Here is a 20,270-nt window from a genome sequence, read left to right on the forward strand (position 1 = left end):
GCAGGTGCACATTGTGTATCATTTCGCAGTTGGGAGTTGAAGATGCAAGGAACCCATCCACCAGCGCGGGAGACAGAAAAGCAGTCCAGTCAGTGTTTGTAACCCGCGCAAATCTCCATTCAGTGACACAAAGATCTACGCGAATTCCTTGGATTTCGGCCGCGTCATTGTCCGCTTCTCGATCTTTGCATCACGCTCCATGTAAGTCTCCACAAACGTTCCGAACGACCACTTAAACTCCTCCTCAGCTTTTACCCTGAATCCGAGCTTCTCGTACACCAGTTTTCCCTTGGGTGTAGCCTCAAGAAAGCATGGGAGACCATCTGTGTCTGCACGCTCGATGCCCCAGCGGAGAAGTAGAGTGCCCGCGCCTTTGCCTTGCCAAATCTCGTGCGTGCAGATAAGCTCAAGGTAATAATGAGGTCTATCGCCTATCAACTTGCGATGGCCTCTTGTCATAGCGCCAAAGAACTCGACTGCGAGATCACCATTTGCTGGCCATGCTTCGGCTGGTGGAGGATCTTGGATTGGGGCACCAGGGAGGGCCCATTTTGCTAGCGAGACTACCTTTTCGTCTTTTGAGCCTGGTGAGGATTTGTGCGTAATAACGAGTAATTCACACAGAGGGTCTGCAATATCATCCATAAAGGCCTTCTGAAAGAAGCGATTTGAGGCATCGATGTCGGACGTGAAGACACGGCTTCCGATATAGGTGTCACCAAAAGCTGAGTAGTAGACCTGGCACATCTCGGGGATGTCCTCTGGGACAGCTGGGCGCAGCTGGAGAGGCATCTTCGCGATGGGGAGTGATGCAGTGAGTGAGAGGGAGCACTGAAGATGATTCAGTCACAAAATGGTGACACGATTCTGAAATATTGTGACACTGCTGAGCCGTCCTCTAGCATTGAATCGCTATGGGACATCCCCACAAGCGAATCCCAAGCGGAAGGTCTAGCGAGGTACCCTTGTCCATATTGACGGGAAAGCTTGAAGATCAACTGCGCTGTGTGAAGTGAAAGCGGCCATGTTGGAGTCTTTCAAGATTCTTGAATCTGAAGAGGAGTATAGAACGAGGCCACAAAATGCAACTATTGATGTTGGAAAGCCTCGTTGATGTGGTCGGTATAACTCACCTAACCCGTCTTATGCCGAATAACGCCGTCCCCCGCGCCCTTCACATCAAAAGCAACACTAAAGTATTGACATGTAAGTATGACTCCTCTGTCTTGGCATATAAAGATCGTGAGAAACATTGTAAGTGAGACATAAACAAAGAACTACCAACATCGTATACATCATCAACCTTGATCGACCATGTCCAACGACCTCGCCAAACAGCTCAAGGCCCTCCACAAGCCTTCATCGCCAGTCGTCTTCCCGAATATCTGGGACGTCGCTTCGTTCCAAACTGTCACATCACTCAACCATGGGACTTCTAAGCCAGTCAAGGCTCTAGCGACAGCGTCTTGGGCCGTTGCAGCTACATACGGTATCCAAGATGAGGAGCTCACCCTAGAGCAGAACATGGAAGCGATTGGCAAGGTTGCACCGCTCGCCAAAGCGGCTGGCATTCCGTTGTCTGCCGATTTACAAGACGGATATGGGTCTCAGATTGAGTCTACGATCAAGCGAGCCGTTGGGCTTGGTGTTGTCGGCGCCAACATCGAGGACGTGAGCTCTGAAACATCCGAATTCTACCCCATCGACGAACAAGTCCAACGTCTAAAGACAGCTCTCAAAGCTGCCTCTGATGCAGGTTGTCCCGATTTTGTCGTTAATGCACGTTGCGACACCTTCCACGTCGACACAGGCCTCTCAGAAGATGAGGCGATGGAAGAAGCTATCAAACGCGGAAAGGCGTACCTGGAAGCTGGTGCTACAACAGTATTTTACTGGGGTGGATCAGGACGGGGACTACGAGATGCATGGGTCGAGACTTTGGTGAAAGAGCTTGATGGAAGGGTTGCGGTCAAGCTGGCGCATAGGACCAAGGATGCGTTGTCAACTAAGGCATTGGGTGAAATTGGTGTTGCGAGGATTAGTGTTGGGCCAAGTCTGTTTATCTTGGCGCAGGCTGCTATCAAAGAAGCTGCTGCAAGTATCCTCGATGGTGGAAATTTGTAATTACCTGTTCACGGTAGTACAGAAAAGACTTTTTTCCCACGATATCTCTGATTATTCGTTGGTGTAGCTTTGCTGCCTGTGATGATGTGAGGTTCACGTCGCTCAACATTCGTGTCTCTGCAGATCCTCAAACAACAGATCTGGATGACTCTTTCGGCCATCCAATCCCAGGCTCAGTTTCCTTTAGATGGAACTTTGGTTCGACGAAAACTAGCTATACCAATTACAATTGTTTTTCCAGTTTTGGGGCAGTGTTGGATGCCTACAGGCAGCCTAAGCCTTATGGGCCGGTGCCTGGATCTAGATCCATTGATGGGCTGTGCTGCAATCAGCACGGTCAGCAATTGCTGCAAATGGTCGCCGATGAAATCATCCAGCCTATCAGATGATTACGAGGGGATGATACTCGGTATTCGCTATCGATTTTCGCTGGCGTAGCTATTCACAGCTCGACTTGGCATTCCTTTTTGCGGGTCTGGGCAATGCCGTGTGAGCAATACGCCGTCGTGCCTACAGATGGAGGCCTTGCCTGAGGCTGTATCGATGTTGTATAAAGAGGAAGAAATAAGCTGAAGGAAATGCTATCATCTCAAATTAATTCACACTTCTTCATTCTAAATCTTCAATCTCTATTGCAACCGCCATTCCTCCCTCCTCGTAACCTTTCCCCCTCACATAATATCCCATCAACACCAATCAATACATACATCATGACTACCGACACCATGGAGTCAACCAAGAGCAGCGGTGACGAGTCCACCGTCATCTTGACGCCCGCAGACACAGAACCTAAGGAGGAGACTACACAAACCAAGACAGAACAAAAGACAGAAGACGCCAAGACAGAAGAAACACCAAAAGAGGATGAAGAGAAGAAGGAAAAGGTCATGGTCGGTCTCCTCACAGAAAGCAAAGATCTCTACGCAAAGTTCGATAAGAACGGAGACCGATCATGGACAGACAAGTACCCTGATGATCTTGAAGAAGCAGCAGAAAATGAGGAGACCCAAAAATACGCCGTCATCATCCGCAAGCGAAAGCCCAAGGAGGCTGACTCCAACAAGCCTCTCGACATTGACTCCCTCGTTATTCAATCTCCTTACCTCAAGCGCGTTCTCGGAAAAGTCTTTGAGGACTATCCCGGTATCGTCACTGATGTTTCACGCCTCAAGTTCCATGCTCCCTTTGAGTGCTTTGTTCATCGATGGGGTCAATTCACTGCTGCGAAGGATGATCTCAAGTATGATCAAATCACCCGCGAGCATGTGTCGCTATTGCATAAGATCATGAGAGATGAGCTGGGCGAGATTATTCAGCTGCGGGAGGATTATTTTAAGAACCGCGCTGTTGCCTTTGAGCATGTTTGGACTCTTTTCCCTCCTGGCTGCACAGTTTGGGGTTCTGTTAAGGGAAGACCCGTTGCTGTTCGCTTCGACTCTGGATACCTCGCAAAGACACAATGTGGTGGCCTTGCCTACATGATGAACTGCAAGGGTATTGATTGGGATGGAAGAAGCATGGGATGGTGCGATATCACCATGCAGATCAACGACTTCCCTGGTACTGCTCCATTCTCCAGCCTCCCATGCTATCCTCTAGAGTACCACCCCAATCATGATGCGGCACGCAAGATGCTTCTCGAGCGTGGGCGCAAGTTTGAAAGCCTTGCGGGCTATCACTACAAGGCATACAGCGGCACTGCCATCTGGTGGGTCAATGCGACCAAGTCTCGTAAAGAGACTGTCAACTCGCGCATTGTCATCGATGGAGCGAACTGGGAGAAGCAGAACCCCGACCATACCGTTTGGCTCAACTACCTGACCGGTGAAGGTCCTGTTGCCAACAGTGATCGGGATAGTGATGCTGGCAATGATGACAGTGATGATTGTTTCAGTGACTGTTACAGCGACTCGGGCGCCAAGAAGCCTGACTTTGATGATGACCAGCGCGCTCCTCTCAGTGAAGAGCAGCTCATTATGACGGGTCCTATGGTCCGCGGTTACTCTCTCAAGAACAAGCGATGGATGGAGTTCTTCATTGATGATGTCACAGAGGTCAAGTTCAATGAAAAGGCCTTTGACTCGCTTGTTCTTCCTGCCGACCAAAAGGAACTTATTCTTGCTTTCGCCCAGAGCCAGGTCAAATTCAAGAATGTCTTTGATGATATCATCTCTGGAAAGGGTAAGGGTATCATCATGCTCTTGTCTGGTGGTCCCGGTATTGGTAAGACACTGACTGCTGAGTCGGTGGCTGAGGAGATGAAGGTTCCACTGTACATCATGAGCGCTGGTGATCTCGGCAGCGATGCCTACGACATTGAGGAGAACCTTCAACGCATTCTCGAAATGGTGGCCAACTGGAACGCTGTCCTCCTTCTCGACGAGTGCGACGTCTTCCTCGAGGCTCGCTCAGCACATGACATCGAACGCAATCGTATCGTTTCAATCTTCCTTCGCATGCTTGAATACTACGAAGGCATCCTCTTCCTCACCACCAATCGCGTCAAGGACATGGACCAGGCCTTCCAAAGCCGAATCCACATGTCGCTCGAGTATCCTCCCCTCGACAGCACCGCCCGAGAGTCTGTCTGGCGAGGTTTCTTGAGTCGCGCTATCAGTCTAGATGCAAAAGTTGAGGGCGACTCTGCACATGAGATTAAGGAGGAAGATATCAAGGCTCTGGCTGGTCTGGAGCTGAATGGTCGACAGATTAAGAACGTTCTCAAGACGGCGAATCTTCTGGCTTGTCATAAGGGAGAGAAGTTGGCGTTTACTCATTTGAGGACAGTTTTGAGAGTCGAGGGTCATTCATTGTAAGGTGTTAGGTATAGAGATTCAGTGGGCATTATTGAAGAAATGTAAACAGATATAACTCTTATTGCGCCATGGAAGCAGCCGTTGTCTGTCTGTGAGCCACCTGCTATGACTAGTAGTGTAAGTGAAAATGACAAAGAACCTCGATTATCTTCAACCAAAAGACATCCTAGGCCCTTCCAAGTCCAAAATATAGTGTTACCCAGGACAGCAAAGATACGTTACTAAAGAGTGGCAAAATATCTCCACCCGCTCCTATAAGTACTCCTGCATATCTCTCTTCCACTTAACCCCATGGATCTCGAACACGATATCGTCAACGCACTTCTCAACAGGCCGATGCTTCCAATCCAAGACTCCGTGAACCTCAGGATCCCAAGTCTGATCATCCGCGTAATAGAGATCAGAGAATATCTCAAGCACTATTCTCGAGAAGGCCTTCATGTTTTTTGAGGGGATGTCGCTGTCGGAACTCCTCAGCAGACGGTAAGCCATGGGTCTCAGCCTATTGAGAGACTGACTTTGTCTCGGGCCATTTGTCATGAAATCCAGCATGTACTTCCTCGCGCTGGCGTTGGGAATAAAACAAACCCTATCTGCACACGCCTCACCGTCGGGATGGTCGCGTTGGCAGATCTTGAACTTCATGGTTTTTCCGAGGATAGGACACCGTGGTTTGCGGCCGTACTCTTCATCCGCATATTTATCGCTATCGTCGTCCCAGCTACAGTTGGGCGGCCGACTGAAGGATGCATAGTAGCGTTGGGCGGGCGATGAGCGAGGCGGAGAGAAGGTATCCCTCTTCTTCGTTAGGAGGTTATGAAGGGCGAGTTCGATGTCCTTGCTAAGTTGGGTTCGAGAGAATCTGGCTCTTTCTTCTGTACCTACCATCTTGAATGTAAAACGATTGGGGGTTTCAGGTATAAATTAGTGTTTTCGTAGGACTTCATGTAAAGGCTACTTGGAGGATATGTAAAGTTTGATGATGTGGAATGTGGGAATATTGTGAGTGTTTAGGACGAGAGTGTCCCGAGAATAAGCGAGTTGGTGAGAATGGATGATTTTGAGAACGAAATGAACAGAGGGAAGTTTTTTTTTCTTCATAGATACTTTAATATAATTTGGTTCAGGTAGACTTCACATCAATGAATGGTAACTTCGCCATTGGTCAGTCATCGTGGTATCGATGTCTAAGTTGTGGGCTAGAAGTGTTTGTGGCTGAGAGCTTATTCCGGCAGAGAGAACCTAGAATGGTAACTTCAATATGGGAAGTTTGTTCTTTGAGAACCGCGAGGCATCGCTGAATAGCAATCTGAACAGTTACCTAAAAAATAAAGCTTACTGGGAATACGTTTACCTTAGATGTTATTTTGATATATTCTTGGTAATAGGAGAAGTCAATCACAGATACTTAACGGTTCTCTTTGACACTTTTACCTTGTCAATTGAACCTGTTTGTCTATATTTTGGTGAAACTGGAATCTCTTTGACTTATCATGTTCATTTCGGAAACATGCTATTCACTGTGCGTGATGGAATCAGGGTAAACTACTACTCAGAATTTACACTGATTCAAAGAAGAAATCTTATTAGATGGTGCGACTATCAAGATGAGACTTTCTCACGATAGATAAGAGCTTCATCTGAGCCTTGCCATAAGTTATAACCTTTGAACTTCAATCATAAATTCACGCAAATGGTGTAAATTAGAGCAAACAGTCAATAGCGCAGACAGTCATTTGACTTCCCGTGACCTCAGAGGTCACCCAATAACAAAGTTTTAGGTGGAAGTTCAAAGAACTCACCCATGACATGTATATAGGGGGTTATTGCAATTCTCACCATAGTGGGTTCAATTGAAGTGACTCAACTATCGAGGCTGACAAACTTGATCTACCAACCACATTAGGCAATTCTTAGCAATATATCGTGCTCAACCCCGCCTCGGCCCGCTATGAGCTGAGATGCCTGAGCATTATCAACTTCTTCATGTAGGGCGTGATGGCAAAGGGCGCGCTTTGACATTAGTTCCTCTACGATCATCATTCACTTTCCAATCTAGACAAAGTCAAGAACCCTAATATCCTACAGCTTATAAATTCCATACCGGATCATAGCTTACAAATCCAACTTCAATCTATCTATAAACGTAGCCTCGACCTGCGAGTATTGAAAGCCATTAGCTTCGCCAAAATCATCAAGATGGCAGATTTTCAACCCAAGAGCATTCTCATTTTCGGCGCTACCGGCAACATCGGGCGATATATCACCAATGCTGTCGCCAATGCGCAACCAGCATTCGATCAGGTGGCCATCTTCACCTCGGAAGACACAGTTACCAGAAAACCAGGATTGATCAAAGAGCTCAAGTCAAAGGACGTCAGGATCATCACGGGAGATGTCAATAATCCTGAAGACGTAAAGAAGGCTTACCAAGGCGTCGACACTGTCATCAGTGCAGTGGGACGCAATGTCATCGAGACACAGATTGAGCTCTTCAAACTCGCAGCTGAGTCTGGTTCAGTGAAGTGGTTTTTCCCTTCAGAATACGGCACGGATATCGAATACGGCCCTCAGAGCGCCAGTGAGAAGCCCCATCAGCTGAAGCTCGAGGTACGAAAGTACATCCGTGAGAACTCCAGTGGTCTGAAGTATACTTTTGTCGTCACGGGACCATATATCGATATGTATTTTACCCTCTCGCCTGATGTTATTGAAGCTGGAGGGTTTGATCATAAGAACAAGAAGGCGGTTTTGATTGATAATGGGGAGGGCAAGATTGGCTTCACAACTATGCCTGAGTAAGTTTGATTGTTATCAGTCTTTCAGTCTTTCTAGGACTGTGGCTAATGTTCGATAGTGTTGGAAAGGCTGTAGTCGCCGCTCTTCATCATCCCGCAGAGTCTTTCGACCGCGCTCTGATAGTCCAATCCTTCGTCGTGAACTCTAAGCAGATTCTCAAGGAGCTTGAGAAGCAGACTGGAGGTGAACCGTGGGAGGTTTCAAGCTATACTCTAGATGAGTTGAGGGAAGCAGAGAAGAAGGGGTGGGCATCTGGAAACCCCAAGGCTGTTTCATATACACTTCGACGAATCTGGTCTGAAGGCGGCACACTCTATGAAAAGACAGACAATGAGAGGATTGGACTCAAGGATGAAGACCTGGAGACTCTGGAGGATGCTGTTAAGAGGGAACTTACGACTGGATACTAACCAAAACCTTGTAGGAATCTCAAACATTTATATGTTGATTGCAAACACTGAGCTTGCAGAGCTCATTTGTGTCTGGAGTCTATAATAAAAATAGTCCAGTCTCATCTAGAAGTCGGGTCTTGGGAAATGTAAAGAATAAAAGCCTCGTCACGATACAAAACTCTTTCGATTGAGATGTGCACAAGTAGGATTCACTGAGATTGGCGTTCTACTCATAATCAGATTCTTTATTTCTCAGATATTCATTCAATGTCACTTTATTACATCCCAATCTAAGGCCACCAAAGCCAATTAATCTCCATGTCAGCAAAAGGGTTGCGAGGAAACCAGTCAGGAAGATATTCGCCCCATCCCCAGTAGTTTCCAGCTCCCATGGGATGATCGGCGCACATTCGAATATTCATGACATCAACATCGGGGGGAAGATCATTGGGATCCCATTCCATGGGTCCAAGACGACCGCATTTCTCCTTGGCCATGGGCCATTGGTCGGCTATGGCTATTGCAGCGAGACCAGCCGTGAGAAGAACTTGGGGCTTCATGTTGGCTCTGGCATGAGATGTCAGCAAGAATGAGGAAATAGTTTTAAAATACTTACGTCGTATGATCTAAATGGCTGTGTTGATACGGAGTATGTTGATTGGAATTATGGGGTAATGAAGAAATAAGGTTAAAATAGAGGGTGAGACTGGACACGAGAAATAAAAAAAGCTCGGGTATATAGCCTGTCACCTTACCTATTCCGAAACGTGGTGCTTGTCTAAATGGCTTGGATGCCTAAAAGAAATGGCTGTGCTGACGCAAGCTAAGGAGAGGCACAGCTTCGGGTCTAGGGATGAGATGAACGAAGGATCATAATACTGAATACAATGAGCCCAAAGACTCGCTTGTAGAAGTCAGATAAGCTAGTTCTAGCGACCAAAATGCGTCTTGATGGCCTATCATTCTTGGTCTAGCGTATGCTGGCCGCCAATTTAGTCTTGATGGTCCACCTGACAGCTCCAGAGCATGTGGCGTGGAGCAAGATGCAGGAGAAATGTGGTAATCTGAAGTGGATATGTGTTCTTTGAGAATCAGTATCACGCCTCATGGAATTGGCCAGATTGCAGAGTTTATTGTCCACCAAGCTTAAAAAGAGACAAGCTCAGCAAGATACGAGTCATCGTGTGACTGACGACAAGGGTCATTTGCTGCGCCTCGAATCCTTCGGTCTATCAATCATTCCCATGACTGGCTGAGTTACTTCGTCAAATACCTGGAAATCGTCAAGCTGCAGATTGATCTATTATGGATGCCTTTGTTGCACTAGCCAGTCATGGCCATACAGGCTGGTATTGCACCAACTGCCAAGCGTTTAACAACAACCTCTTGAATGCCACGTAGGGTTGGAGAGCACTACAGGGGTAATGATTTAAGACTATCTGTGTTTTTGATAAAATCGGGAGTTCCCTTTTTCTGTCGAGTCGGTACGAATAGATGACCCGACGCATGAAGCTTATAGCAACGTGTCTAGACTATGTCTCCAGAGGCTGCTTGGGAAACTTTGCAATATCACCTTTATGGCATGAAATTCATGTTGTCGTGGGGAGATGACAACTGCTAATTCTATATCTAGTAATTAGCAAAATCAAATCAGGTTTATAGTAAATGCTAAGTTGCTAACTAAGCGGCTTCCTCCCCCGAGCAAGAAACAATTGCTGTTCACCACCAATCTCTCTTGGTACTTGAGACGGCGCCGAGGTCAATTTCCACGCCCAATCTTCAAGTCCAGCATTGTCATACGAGCCTTTTACTTCATTCTCTTGAAAACCCATTCTACCAATCGCTCCTAACGTTCGATTTCCGGTCTGAACACTACTGCCCGCCGAGCTTGCAACCCAGTCAATAACAAGTAAGATTCCTCCTGGCCTCAGCCGTTTTGAGAGCTGCAATATCATGTTATCCGGGTCTTCGATATGATGAAGAGCCATGCACATGACCACCACGTCAAAATCAAAGAATCCTGGCGTGTCAATCTCCGGAGATGGTGTCAACTCGGGATCGATAAGATCGGCCTGAATAGCTCGCATTTTTGTCGAGGTATAGCCTGCTTTCAGTGCCATTCTGTTATACTGCTCTACCATTCCTGATGCTATGTCCATGCCTCTCACTGTAGACATGAACGGTGCAAGTGCCTGTTAATAATCAGTATAAAGTCCAATGGTTAACGTCGTTGTATGTTACCCGAGACGCTACGCCATCACCGCAGGCGTAATCTAACAATTTTGTCGGTCTTGAAGATGGTGGCTTGATACCAATCCAGTCTACGTTCGCACGTAGCTCTTTTGATATTTGATTGCAAAGCTCAATAATCCAGGGCCATCGAAAGAGCGCGGGGGCAGTATTGCTGGCATAGGTTAGTCCTTGCGAGAGATGTAGCAAGTTGAAAGAGTCATACTTATAATGAGCCTTGTTCTGTTCCCCCATTGACCTCGGGACATCGTGAGATGGGCCATGGTGATGATGATGAGTATGGTACTGCAGATGGTGGTGATGGTGGTGACAATGGGGTATATCCTCTACTGGTTCGTGCTCCATTCTGATAAGAGGCTTAATAACGGAATTGCTGAGATATATAGTATATTCAATTCAAGCCTCACGATGTTCAGAATAGTCGGAGATGAGGCTTTGCGAGCAAAAAGCTCGGCATCTTGATTTAGCGACACCAAAAGGGTTGGTAAGTGGGAACCCTGATGGGCTCTTACATCAGTCTGTCAGAACACGCGACAGATGAGTCCCTATCACAAAAAGCCAGTTTGAGGATAAGTCACAGTCTCACATCTGCTCAGCATTAGTTTAATTTTTCAACACGTCACATTTCCATGACCATTCTGGTTCTTGCCACGGGTCTGAGAAGCGCCATAACCAACTTCATCGCTTAAAAGGAACGCAATGTTAAATAGCTGACGACTATTGCTTCAACTCATCTTTGCGTGACATGGCTTTGATATAACTAAAATGTTGTCCGAAAGAGCCCATGGCTTTTGCTAAGCTATCATCGGTTGGTACGTTGATTGTTCCCTGAATGCTTCGGTCTGCTGGCTACCAAAGGTTCGGTCAGTAGAAAAAGACCAGGATGTGATTTCATGGTGCAGAGGATGGGAATCGAAAAGAATCACATTTCTGTAGTTGATTGGAGCTCGGTTTTTTCTTCAAAGAAGGTCACTAAGGCTTGCGGAACTCCCAACGAAATCACAGCAATCAATCCATCCTTCGAGTTACTGTAATATCCAGATATGGAGTGCTTCAGGGTATCCAATCAAGATATGAGGAAATGCGATTGCATACAGACAGGGGCATGATAAGCTCCAGCCGCTTATCAGACTTACTACCCCAATCTTTCCAAAACGATCATTTTCTACCCCAACTGTCATCCCTCAATCATGATAAACTTCTCCAATGTTACATGGGGTTCAGCGATCAGTAACGTCATATTGTAACAAGACAAACAGAACGGGGGGAGGTATCACGTGTATTGGAGAGATAATGAACACAAATTCCTCATCGAATCATGACTTGAGCACGAGTGTTGACCTATCTCGAAGTCGAATCATTTTTCATTCTATCAGAAATCCTGCATCATGACTGGTTTAGCGCAAAGATATGAGATCAACGCTGATATGGGAGAAGGCTTCGGCCGATGGAAAATGGTAAGATCTCTGAGAGACAGTGTTGGCTACCAGTTACTAACAAATTTTTAATAGGGCCCAGATGAGGAACTCATGCCTCTCATAGATGCAGCAAATATTGCATGTGGCTTTCACGCTGGTGATCCTTCCATCATGCTTAAGACAATCCGTCTCTGCAAGCAACATGGCGTCAAAGCTGGTGCTCATCCCGGCTTACAAGACCTCTTTGGCTTTGGACGCCGAAAAATGGAAATCGACCCCAAGGACATGTATGCAATGGTGTTGTATCAAGTTGGAGCTCTAAACGCCATGTTGGATGCCGAAGGTGTTGAGCTGTCTCACATAAAACCTCATGGAGAACTTTTCTTCTACATGCAAAGAGACAAGGGCATAATGAGAGCTGTACTAGAAGCTTGTGCAACTTTCAAAGTTCCTGTATACGCCTGCCAGAATCCGGAACAGGAGGACATGTGTAATGAAATGGGGGTTCCATTTCAGGGAGAGGTCTACGTTGATATCGACTACTCGCCAGAGGGAAGGCTTGTTCCTTTTGCGCAATCTCATCCTGTAACACCGGAGTTATGTCACGAGCGGGCATTTGGTGCGGCTATGAAGGACACAGGGAAGGATATCAACGGGGATCCTTTCAACTTTGGATTCAAGGGGAAGCCGTTCAGTATATGTCTGCATTCTGATTCGCCGACTGTGTTGGAGAATGCGAAGCTGGTTCGACAGGCAGTGGATGAAGCGAACCGAAAGAAGTTTTCACAGAATACCAATGGCCATAGATTGTAGACATTATCTCCGAGGGATGAATTCAGAAAGAAACTCAGTTTCTATAGAGATTGAAAGCTATGTGACAAAGTAAATTCACACAATTTGGAAAACCTGATGACTTTGAGTATTTACTCAAATCACTGGACGATTCTACTATCCTGACTTGAACACTTATTACTGTGCTTCAGCATCAGATCGGGAGACGTACCGACAACGTGGCAGTCTGACACACCTCCAAGTGAGAACTTGGCTCGTTCCTCGCTAAGAATGTTAATAAGTTGTCCAGAAGTCCAGGCCACTCAATCTGCCCTCAAAGAATGCCGGTCCTGGTCACACATGACAAGCTATCAATGCGGGGATAGTAGCTTAGCTCCTAGCTCCCCCTGTCCCTCATATCAAGGGTCGCGCGATAAGAGTCGAAAGGTTGGGGTAGAAATAGGTTGTCTAGATTACCTATCGCAAGCCACTTCGTCTAGTAAGTGATAATAAGGTAGTATAAATCATATAGATGTCTCGATGATCTGCATTGGTGTGATGATTTAAGACAAGGTGCAGTCCTTAGTACTTTTCTTCTCAGAATCTACATAATTCTGATTATTGTCTTGTTGATATTTATTTCGTGATCAAATACCGGTGCAATGACTTCCGGAGTCGCCATTCCTGGAACCGTCCAGCTCGTTGATGTCCAAGGCATCTTCAACGTGAAGCATGGCCAACAGTCGCGCGACATCGTCCTCGTTCCGCAGCCCACTGACGACCCCGATGATCCTCTTCGCTGGAGTATCCCACGAAAGACAAGAAATATCATATGCGCCATGGTTTGGTGCTTCTTCGTGGCTGCTATGATTTCTGGTCTGTCACCAGCATACATCTTGATCGAGGAAGACACTGGCATCTCCATCGCTGATCTGAGTACTGGCAATGGCATTCTATTTCTCTTCCTTGGCTGGGGAACGATGATCACTCAATGCGTTGCTCTTGCATATGGTCGACGCCTCACTCTTATTGTTTCTGTCATTCTCACCACTGGAGTCACTCTTTGGACCGCCTTTGTCAAGTCAAGAGGAGAGTTCTTCACAAACCGAGTTCTCCTTGGTATCTGTGCTTCGCCCCAAGAGACTCTCATCGAAGTCATCATTGGAGACATCTTCTTCGCGCATGACCGAGGCTTTTACATGGGTGCCTATAGCTGGACTCTATGGTGTGGCGCGTTCCTTGCACCCGTGGCATCTGGCTATGTCGCTCAAGAGCTTGGCTGGCGATGGATCCAGTATATCCTCGCCATAATCGGAGGAAGTGTCGCTATCATCACCTTTTTCTTCTTTGAAGAGACGATGTTCTACCGCCATCATGAAGTCGGAAACCTGTCTGATACAGCTGCACTCGACCCAGCTACCATCAAAGCCTCTGCTACAGTCGGAAAAGATATCGAAACTCCGTCTGAGAAGCAAAATCCTTCAGTACAAGACGAAAAGTCCACGTCAAGATCTATGGAGGCAACGGCGTATACATCAGGTGAGAGCGAAAAGACCTATTTGGGGAAGCTCAAAGTCTGGGGTTATCACGACTCGCGACAGCCTAGCACCTTCAAGCTCTTCTTCCTCCCCATCCGCTTGCTCTTTTCGTTCCCCGGTATTGGTTTTGGTGGTCTTCTCGTGGGTGGAATCCTTGCCTGGTACAACGTCGTTGGTGGCTCTCTAGCTCTGATCCTGGGAAATCCTCCTTACAACTTCAGCGCCAACAACATTGGACTCACGTACCTTGCTTCCGTTGTCGGTGTCACTGTAGGGTGCTTCCTTTCAGGCTGGATGTCAGACTTCCTGGCCTTGTTCCTCGCCCGTCGAAATGGAGGTGTCATGGAACCCGAGCAGCGTCTCTGGACTTGTCTTGTCGCGCTTGTAATGCATCCTGCCGGCTGTCTCTTGTATGGTGTTGGCGCTTCGTACCACATCCACTGGTTTGGAGTTGTCTTTGGCCTCGGTTTGATCTGCGTGACTCTCCCCATGGGCTCCAATCTCGCTTTCACTTACATCCTTGACACTTACAAGGAGGTCGCTGGCGAAGGTCTTGTCTCGACCATCCTGATTCGCAACATGATGGGTATGTACAAACTTCAATCGCCATATATTCACTACTAACACTATCCAGGTTTCGCGTTTGGCTACGCCGTTGTCCCAATGATTGAGAACCTTGGACTTCGCAATGCCTTCATCCTCATCGCCGTGTTGGGAGAGGCTGTCTGGTGCACTGCGATCATGATGATCTATGTTGGCAAGCCTTTGAGAAGATGGACCGCGCATTCCTATTGGAATCTCATTGAGCATTACGGCGCGATTGCTCATTGATCTTGCGTTCCTCAGGTGCTAAGCTTCAATGGTGGAAAAAAAGATATTTAGTGTCGTTCGGCCAAGCAGTCTCTTTCTTCCATTTTAGATAGTTTGAATCATGTCATTGCACTTTTAATTGAGCGCTGTCACATCGCGGTTGTAATTGTTAACCTTGAAGCCTGACGTGGACCAGCCGCCATTACTGAAAGTCCCATGTAAATACGGACATGATGCTCTCAATTTGCTCTCCAATAGTTACTTGACCGCGTCTGTGACTGTACGTTATTTTAGCATCGCTCAGCTCCATAACTTGAGCCTGGTACTAAATGTTTCCGCAGTAGCCTCTATAGATCATCGCAACATTGTACAGCCATATCCCTTGTGGCCTCAATGAGTTCAGTGACATGGGGATCCTGTTTTACCTCCCAATTTCTACCCCGATGGCTTGCCATAATAGGAACACAAATCCCGTGTGCCCGAATTCTTACCTCTTTCGATTACTCCGCGTTGGGGTAGATAAGCTATCGAGATAGCGCATCTTGACCTGGAGGTGGAGAGACTATCCCCAATTTTGATAACATCTCCAAGCTGCTGCTCATCAACTCATACGTTCATTTCATGTTTTGATCAGTTCATAATAAGTCCAATCGTTCGGATATTTACCCAAGAGTTATCTTTCTTCTCACATCTGTCTTATCATACCTTGTTCTTTTGTTGAACTCCAATTGGCGACGGTTGCAGTCATGGGTTCACTTGACTTACATCCACTACAGCACATTCGCAAAGTGCTAATAGCAAATCGCGGCGAGATCGCTGTTCGCTGTATAAATGCCTGTCGGAAACTCGGAATTCATGCTGTCTCGGTGTTTACCAACGCAGATGCAACTTCTCTGCATGTGAAGTTGGCGGACGAAGCAATCCTTTTACCAGGCGAGGATAGCTCAGCTTATACAGATGGGTGAGTATAGAGATTCATTTTACCAACTCGCAATATCTAATCACTATGGGTTATAGGGATGCCATATTGGAAATTTGCAAGCGCGCAGGAGCAAATGTCGTATTTCCCGGATATGGCTTTCTCAGTGAAAACGCAGAGTTTGCCGACACAATTTCCTCTGCTGGCATCGTCTTCGCAGGCCCTTCCACAGCTTCAATAAGAGCTATGGGCTTGAAACATGAGGCTAGAGGTATCGCACAATCGGCTAATGTCCCAGTCATCCCTGGCACTCAACTCTTAGCGTCTGCTGAAGAAGCTACCAAAGCGGCGACAGAGTTGGGTTTCCCGGTTATGCTGAAAGCCACTGGAGGCGGCGGTGGCATGGGTCTTCAGATCTGCAATTCAGCAGATGAGATTTCGAAGGCTTTTGCTATGGTCGAGAGTCGCGCTGGTACTCTCTTCAAGAACAAAGGAGTATTCTTGGAGAAGTATTACCCTCGTTCTCGTCATATCGAAGTCCAGGTTGCAGGCAACGGTGAGATTGTTGTCGCTTTTGGAGAACGCGAGTGCTCGCTACAAAGACGCCATCAGAAAGTGGTTGAGGAGTCTCCAAGCCCATTTTTGGAACGCCATGCCGGACTACGCGAAAGAATGGTCGACGCAGCCATCAACTACGCACTCCAGCTGAAGTACAAGAGTGTTGGTACAGTCGAGTTTCTTGTTGACGACGACACTGCGCAGTTCTTCTTTCTTGAGATGAACACTCGATTGCAAGTAGAGCATGGCATCTCAGAGCTGTGCTACGGAGTTGACCTGGTCGAGTTGATGTTAAGGCAAGCAGATTATGAACTTCAAGGCCAACTTGGCATCCCTTCTGCGACTCTCAAGGGACTTGGCAGACCGCAGCCCCTTGGCTCAGCGATCGAAGTTCGTGTTTATGCTGAGATACCGCTCTGCAACTTCGCACCCAGTCCTGGTGTTCTCCAACACGTCCATTGGCCACAAGGCGATGGTGTGCGAGTCGACACTTGGGTCCAAAGCGGCCAGCGCATCACTCCCCTCTACGACCCGTTAATTGGTAAAGTTATGGTCCACAGCCCCGATGGTCGAGAAGCTGCGCGACGCAAGATGCTCTCAGTTCTGGCGGATACGAAACTTCAGGGGACTCAGTCTAACATGGAGTACCTCTCCGCAATTCTCGACTCGGAGTTATTCGCAAGTGGAAACACCCTGACCAATTCGCTATCAACTTTCCACTTCAAGAGTTGCTCCGTGCAAGTGCTTGAGCCTGGTGTATCCACCACGATCCAAGATTATCCAGGGCGTGTCTCTGTTGGACACGGCGTGCCCCCGGGAGGACCCATGGATGATCATAGTGCTCGGATAGCAAACATTCTGGTCGGCAACGATGAAGGGGTTGAGTTATTGGAGGTCACCCTATCTGGTCCCAAGTTGCTGTTTCATGAGGCTGCGATTGTCAGTGTTTGTGGTGCCGAGCTTCCCGTTGCGGTCGATGGTAGCCCACAACCGCTATGGTCCAGATTTGTGGTCAAGCGTGGTCAGACTTTGAGTCTAGGTAAAGTCACTGGAAGTGGTGCGCGAGCATACCTCGCTGTTAGAGGTGGCTTCCCGGACGTCCCAGCGTTCCTCGGCTCCAAGTCAACAGCCCCAGAGCTTGGGTTCGGTGGCTATCAAGGTCGAAAACTTCAGACACACGATATCCTCGCCCTAAGTCCTGATTCCAAAGTGCAAGCAGCTGGAGCGACAACGTTCACCCTTCCGTCCCATCACGTACCCAGATTCGGAAGCACCACTATCTGTTGTATCGATGGGCCGTACGGCTCTGATGATATCCTGACAGAGGAGGGATCGAAGGCGCTGTATGACGGGAAATGGAGTGTCAGTCATAACAGCGGTCGAAGTGGTATACGCTTGGAAGGACCGCGACTAAAGTGGGCTCGAACATCTGGAGGAGGCGGAGGTTCACATCCATCTAATGTGTTCGAGTACGGGTATCCAAATGGCGGTGTCAACTTTACTGGAGAGTCCCCCATCATATTTGCCAATGATCGGCCTGACCTTGGCGGTTTTGTCTGCCCAACAACAATCTGCTCTGGGGAGATGTGGAAGCTCGGTCAACTCAAACCTGGCGATACCGTTCGGCTGCAGTCCGTATCATACGAGGATGCTCTGAAGATCACTCAAGAGAAAAACTCCTATCTTGCAGCTCTGGCAGCCTTCGCTGATGGAAAGTCTGGGGATATAACTGCTCTCCAAACGGACATTACCGCTAAGGCCCCATCCTCCATTCTGTATAAGTCACCCGCAAGGGGCGTCCATCCCCAGGTGATATATCGTCAAGGAGGTGATACCAGCATAATCGTTCAGTATGGCAACCAGACTTCGGACTTGCGAAACACAGTCTGTGTCCAACTGCTCACTCAACAACTGGCAGCTGCGAAACTGCCCAGTGTGCGAGGCGATCCTAACATTGCCACCCTTACTGTACGCTTTGATCCAGTCCAAATCAATCGCTCTGAGCTTCTCCAACAGCTTCTGACTTTTGATACGAACATTGGCGATACTAGTAGGGTGAAAATTCCTGCTCGACAAATAAGACTGCCTGTCTGCCTCGACCACCCTTCCCTCGAGGAGTCGGCGCAGCGTTATATGGAGAACATCAGACCGACAGCTGCATATCTACCAGATAATGTCGAATATCTCCGCAAGAACAATGCTCTGGCGACGCGCCGAGATGTATTGGACTCTCTTCTCAAAACACCATGGTTGACTGTTGCCGTTGGCTTCTTCGTGGGAACACCCATCCTGTTCCCTCTTGACCCATGGCGGGTGTTGACAGGTCAGAAGTATAACCCCAGCAGAGGCTATACGCCCAGTGGTTCGGTGGGGTTGGGAGGGTCTACGGTCGCCATATATCCCGTGGCTGCGCCAGGAGGATACCAACTCATGGGCCGAACACTTGGTGGCTGGGACTCGACAGGTAACAGGCCTGGCTTCTCTCCCCAGAAGCCTTGGCTCTTCAATCACTTGGATCTGGTCAGCTTCTATGAGGTGACTGAACAAGAATACGACAAGATGGAGCGAGATTTCGAGGCTGGTCAGTATACTTTTGACATTAGCGAAACAGCTATCGATATGGATCAGTACATCGCCAAGTTTGATGCAGCAGAGAAGGATCCAGAGTATCAAGAATGGCAAGAGAGCCAATCAAAGGCAGCCGATGAGCTGGCTGCGCTCGAGCAGAAGCTGTTCGATGAATGGACCATCTCAAAGCAATCTAATGGTGGTGCAGATGAGGAAGGCGACATTGACTCGGACGATATTGCTGTGATTGAGTCACCTGTAAATGCGAATGTCTGGAAGGTTCTAGTCAAGCCGGGTGATATCCTGGAGGCAGCACAGACCGTAGCGGTCCTTGAAGCCATGAAGATGGAGATCAATTTGGTTGTTGGTGAAGATCAGGTCGGCGCTGAAGTAGTCAAGGTTGCTCAACCGCCGGGAAGTGTTGTAAGCCCGGGAACAGTCGTTATAAAGGCCCGGAGAAGACAAGAGTAGATCATAGTGTACACTAAATTGAGATAATAATTGGAAAAGGGAAGAATGTCGGACTCTCGCTTCATGTAAGGAGGTTGAGTAATCTCGAGATTAAACTTTGACTAGGGTGCCTCTATCTGGACGATTGGGGGTAGTGCTGGGAGGTCACTGAAGGTCGCTGGCTAGGCTGGACCTTAGCGGTCATGATTCCCGGTTCAGCGGTGGTACCGTCACGTGGTTCCACTCGACCGGGCCGGTCTTGGAGGGTCCTGGGACGAACCCCAGTTCTTCTGTCAGTTATTGACTACGCTCCACGAACACTCCCTGTCTGACCTGGTTGGTATGAAGATGCTAGACATGTTCAAGTTGACCAATGTTCATTCTACTTCCCACCAGACTTAGCTCAAGTCGCCACTTCTGCATTCAATGATGCAGTCCAGTCTACAGCACCGATGATACCACGGACAAAACGTCCCACTTCACACCATGAAAGGCAGACCTCGGCTTGCTGTACCTCTTTGCAGGTTCTGCAACAAGGAGTTCAAGAGACAGGAACACCTTGAAAGGCATATACGTACACGTGGGTCACTATACTAGATACTACTGTTGAAATGAGGCTGATCATTCCACAAGATACACGTGAAAGGCCATATGGGTGCCCTTGCGGCCGAACGTTTACAAGACAGTGAGTTGACATATTAACATCTACCTTACGCTAGCGACAGAGCTAATCAAGTCATAGAGATCTACTGAATCGTCATCGAAGACTTTCTCAATGCTCTACCAATGGCTCAGGGAAACAAGCGGAATCAAACCTGGCAATATCGCCTGACGGGGCTGTGACAACTTCCCCTTCT

General features: G+C 47.8%; 9 protein-coding genes across 9 annotated transcripts; 6 read left to right on the forward strand and 3 right to left on the reverse strand.

Moving 5' to 3' along the window:
* Positions 1–135: 135 nt before the first annotated feature.
* On the reverse strand, positions 136–792 carry J7337_006604 (uncharacterized protein; the record flags this gene model as incomplete). Its single annotated transcript, XM_044824266.1, has 1 exon — positions 136–792. One exon carries the CDS (start codon positions 790–792, stop codon positions 136–138), a length of 657 nt encoding a protein of 218 aa, XP_044679923.1.
* A 522-nt stretch (positions 793–1,314) lies between these two features.
* On the forward strand, positions 1,315–2,124 carry J7337_006605 (uncharacterized protein; the record flags this gene model as incomplete). Its single annotated transcript, XM_044824267.1, has 1 exon — positions 1,315–2,124. The coding sequence occupies one exon, from the start codon at positions 1,315–1,317 to the stop codon at positions 2,122–2,124; it is 810 nt and encodes a 269-aa protein (XP_044679924.1).
* Positions 2,125–2,834: 710 nt separating this feature from the next.
* On the forward strand, positions 2,835–4,940 carry J7337_006606 (uncharacterized protein; the record flags this gene model as incomplete). The annotated part of the gene is made up of 1 exon (XM_044824268.1): positions 2,835–4,940. The coding sequence occupies one exon, from the start codon at positions 2,835–2,837 to the stop codon at positions 4,938–4,940; it is 2,106 nt and encodes a 701-aa protein (XP_044679925.1).
* A 252-nt stretch (positions 4,941–5,192) lies between these two features.
* Positions 5,193–5,828, reverse strand: J7337_006607 (uncharacterized protein; the record flags this gene model as incomplete). The annotated part of the gene is made up of 1 exon (XM_044824269.1): positions 5,193–5,828. The coding sequence occupies one exon, from the start codon at positions 5,826–5,828 to the stop codon at positions 5,193–5,195; it is 636 nt and encodes a 211-aa protein (XP_044679926.1).
* Positions 5,829–7,139: 1,311 nt separating this feature from the next.
* J7337_006608 (uncharacterized protein) lies at positions 7,140–8,149 on the forward strand (the record flags this gene model as incomplete). The annotated part of the gene is made up of 2 exons (XM_044824270.1): positions 7,140–7,738; positions 7,798–8,149. 2 exons carry the CDS (start codon positions 7,140–7,142, stop codon positions 8,147–8,149), a joined length of 951 nt encoding a protein of 316 aa, XP_044679927.1.
* A 272-nt stretch (positions 8,150–8,421) lies between these two features.
* Positions 8,422–10,218, reverse strand: J7337_006609 (uncharacterized protein; the record flags this gene model as incomplete). Its single annotated transcript, XM_044824271.1, has 3 exons — positions 8,422–8,698; positions 8,748–8,765; positions 9,983–10,218. 3 exons carry the CDS (start codon positions 10,216–10,218, stop codon positions 8,422–8,424), a joined length of 531 nt encoding a protein of 176 aa, XP_044679928.1.
* A 1,551-nt stretch (positions 10,219–11,769) lies between these two features.
* Positions 11,770–12,612, forward strand: J7337_006610 (uncharacterized protein; the record flags this gene model as incomplete). The annotated part of the gene is made up of 2 exons (XM_044824272.1): positions 11,770–11,838; positions 11,893–12,612. 2 exons carry the CDS (start codon positions 11,770–11,772, stop codon positions 12,610–12,612), a joined length of 789 nt encoding a protein of 262 aa, XP_044679929.1.
* Positions 12,613–13,232: 620 nt separating this feature from the next.
* On the forward strand, positions 13,233–14,939 carry J7337_006611 (uncharacterized protein; the record flags this gene model as incomplete). The annotated part of the gene is made up of 2 exons (XM_044824273.1): positions 13,233–14,694; positions 14,743–14,939. 2 exons carry the CDS (start codon positions 13,233–13,235, stop codon positions 14,937–14,939), a joined length of 1,659 nt encoding a protein of 552 aa, XP_044679930.1.
* Positions 14,940–15,924: 985 nt separating this feature from the next.
* J7337_006612 (uncharacterized protein) lies at positions 15,925–19,434 on the forward strand (the record flags this gene model as incomplete). Its single annotated transcript, XM_044824274.1, has 1 exon — positions 15,925–19,434. One exon carries the CDS (start codon positions 15,925–15,927, stop codon positions 19,432–19,434), a length of 3,510 nt encoding a protein of 1,169 aa, XP_044679931.1.
* Between the last annotated feature and the right edge of the window lie 836 nt (positions 19,435–20,270).

This window comes from Fusarium musae, chromosome 5 (genome assembly GCF_019915245.1).
Source record: "Fusarium musae strain F31 chromosome 5, whole genome shotgun sequence".
In the NCBI taxonomy this organism is placed as follows: domain Eukaryota; kingdom Fungi; phylum Ascomycota; class Sordariomycetes; order Hypocreales; family Nectriaceae; genus Fusarium; species Fusarium musae.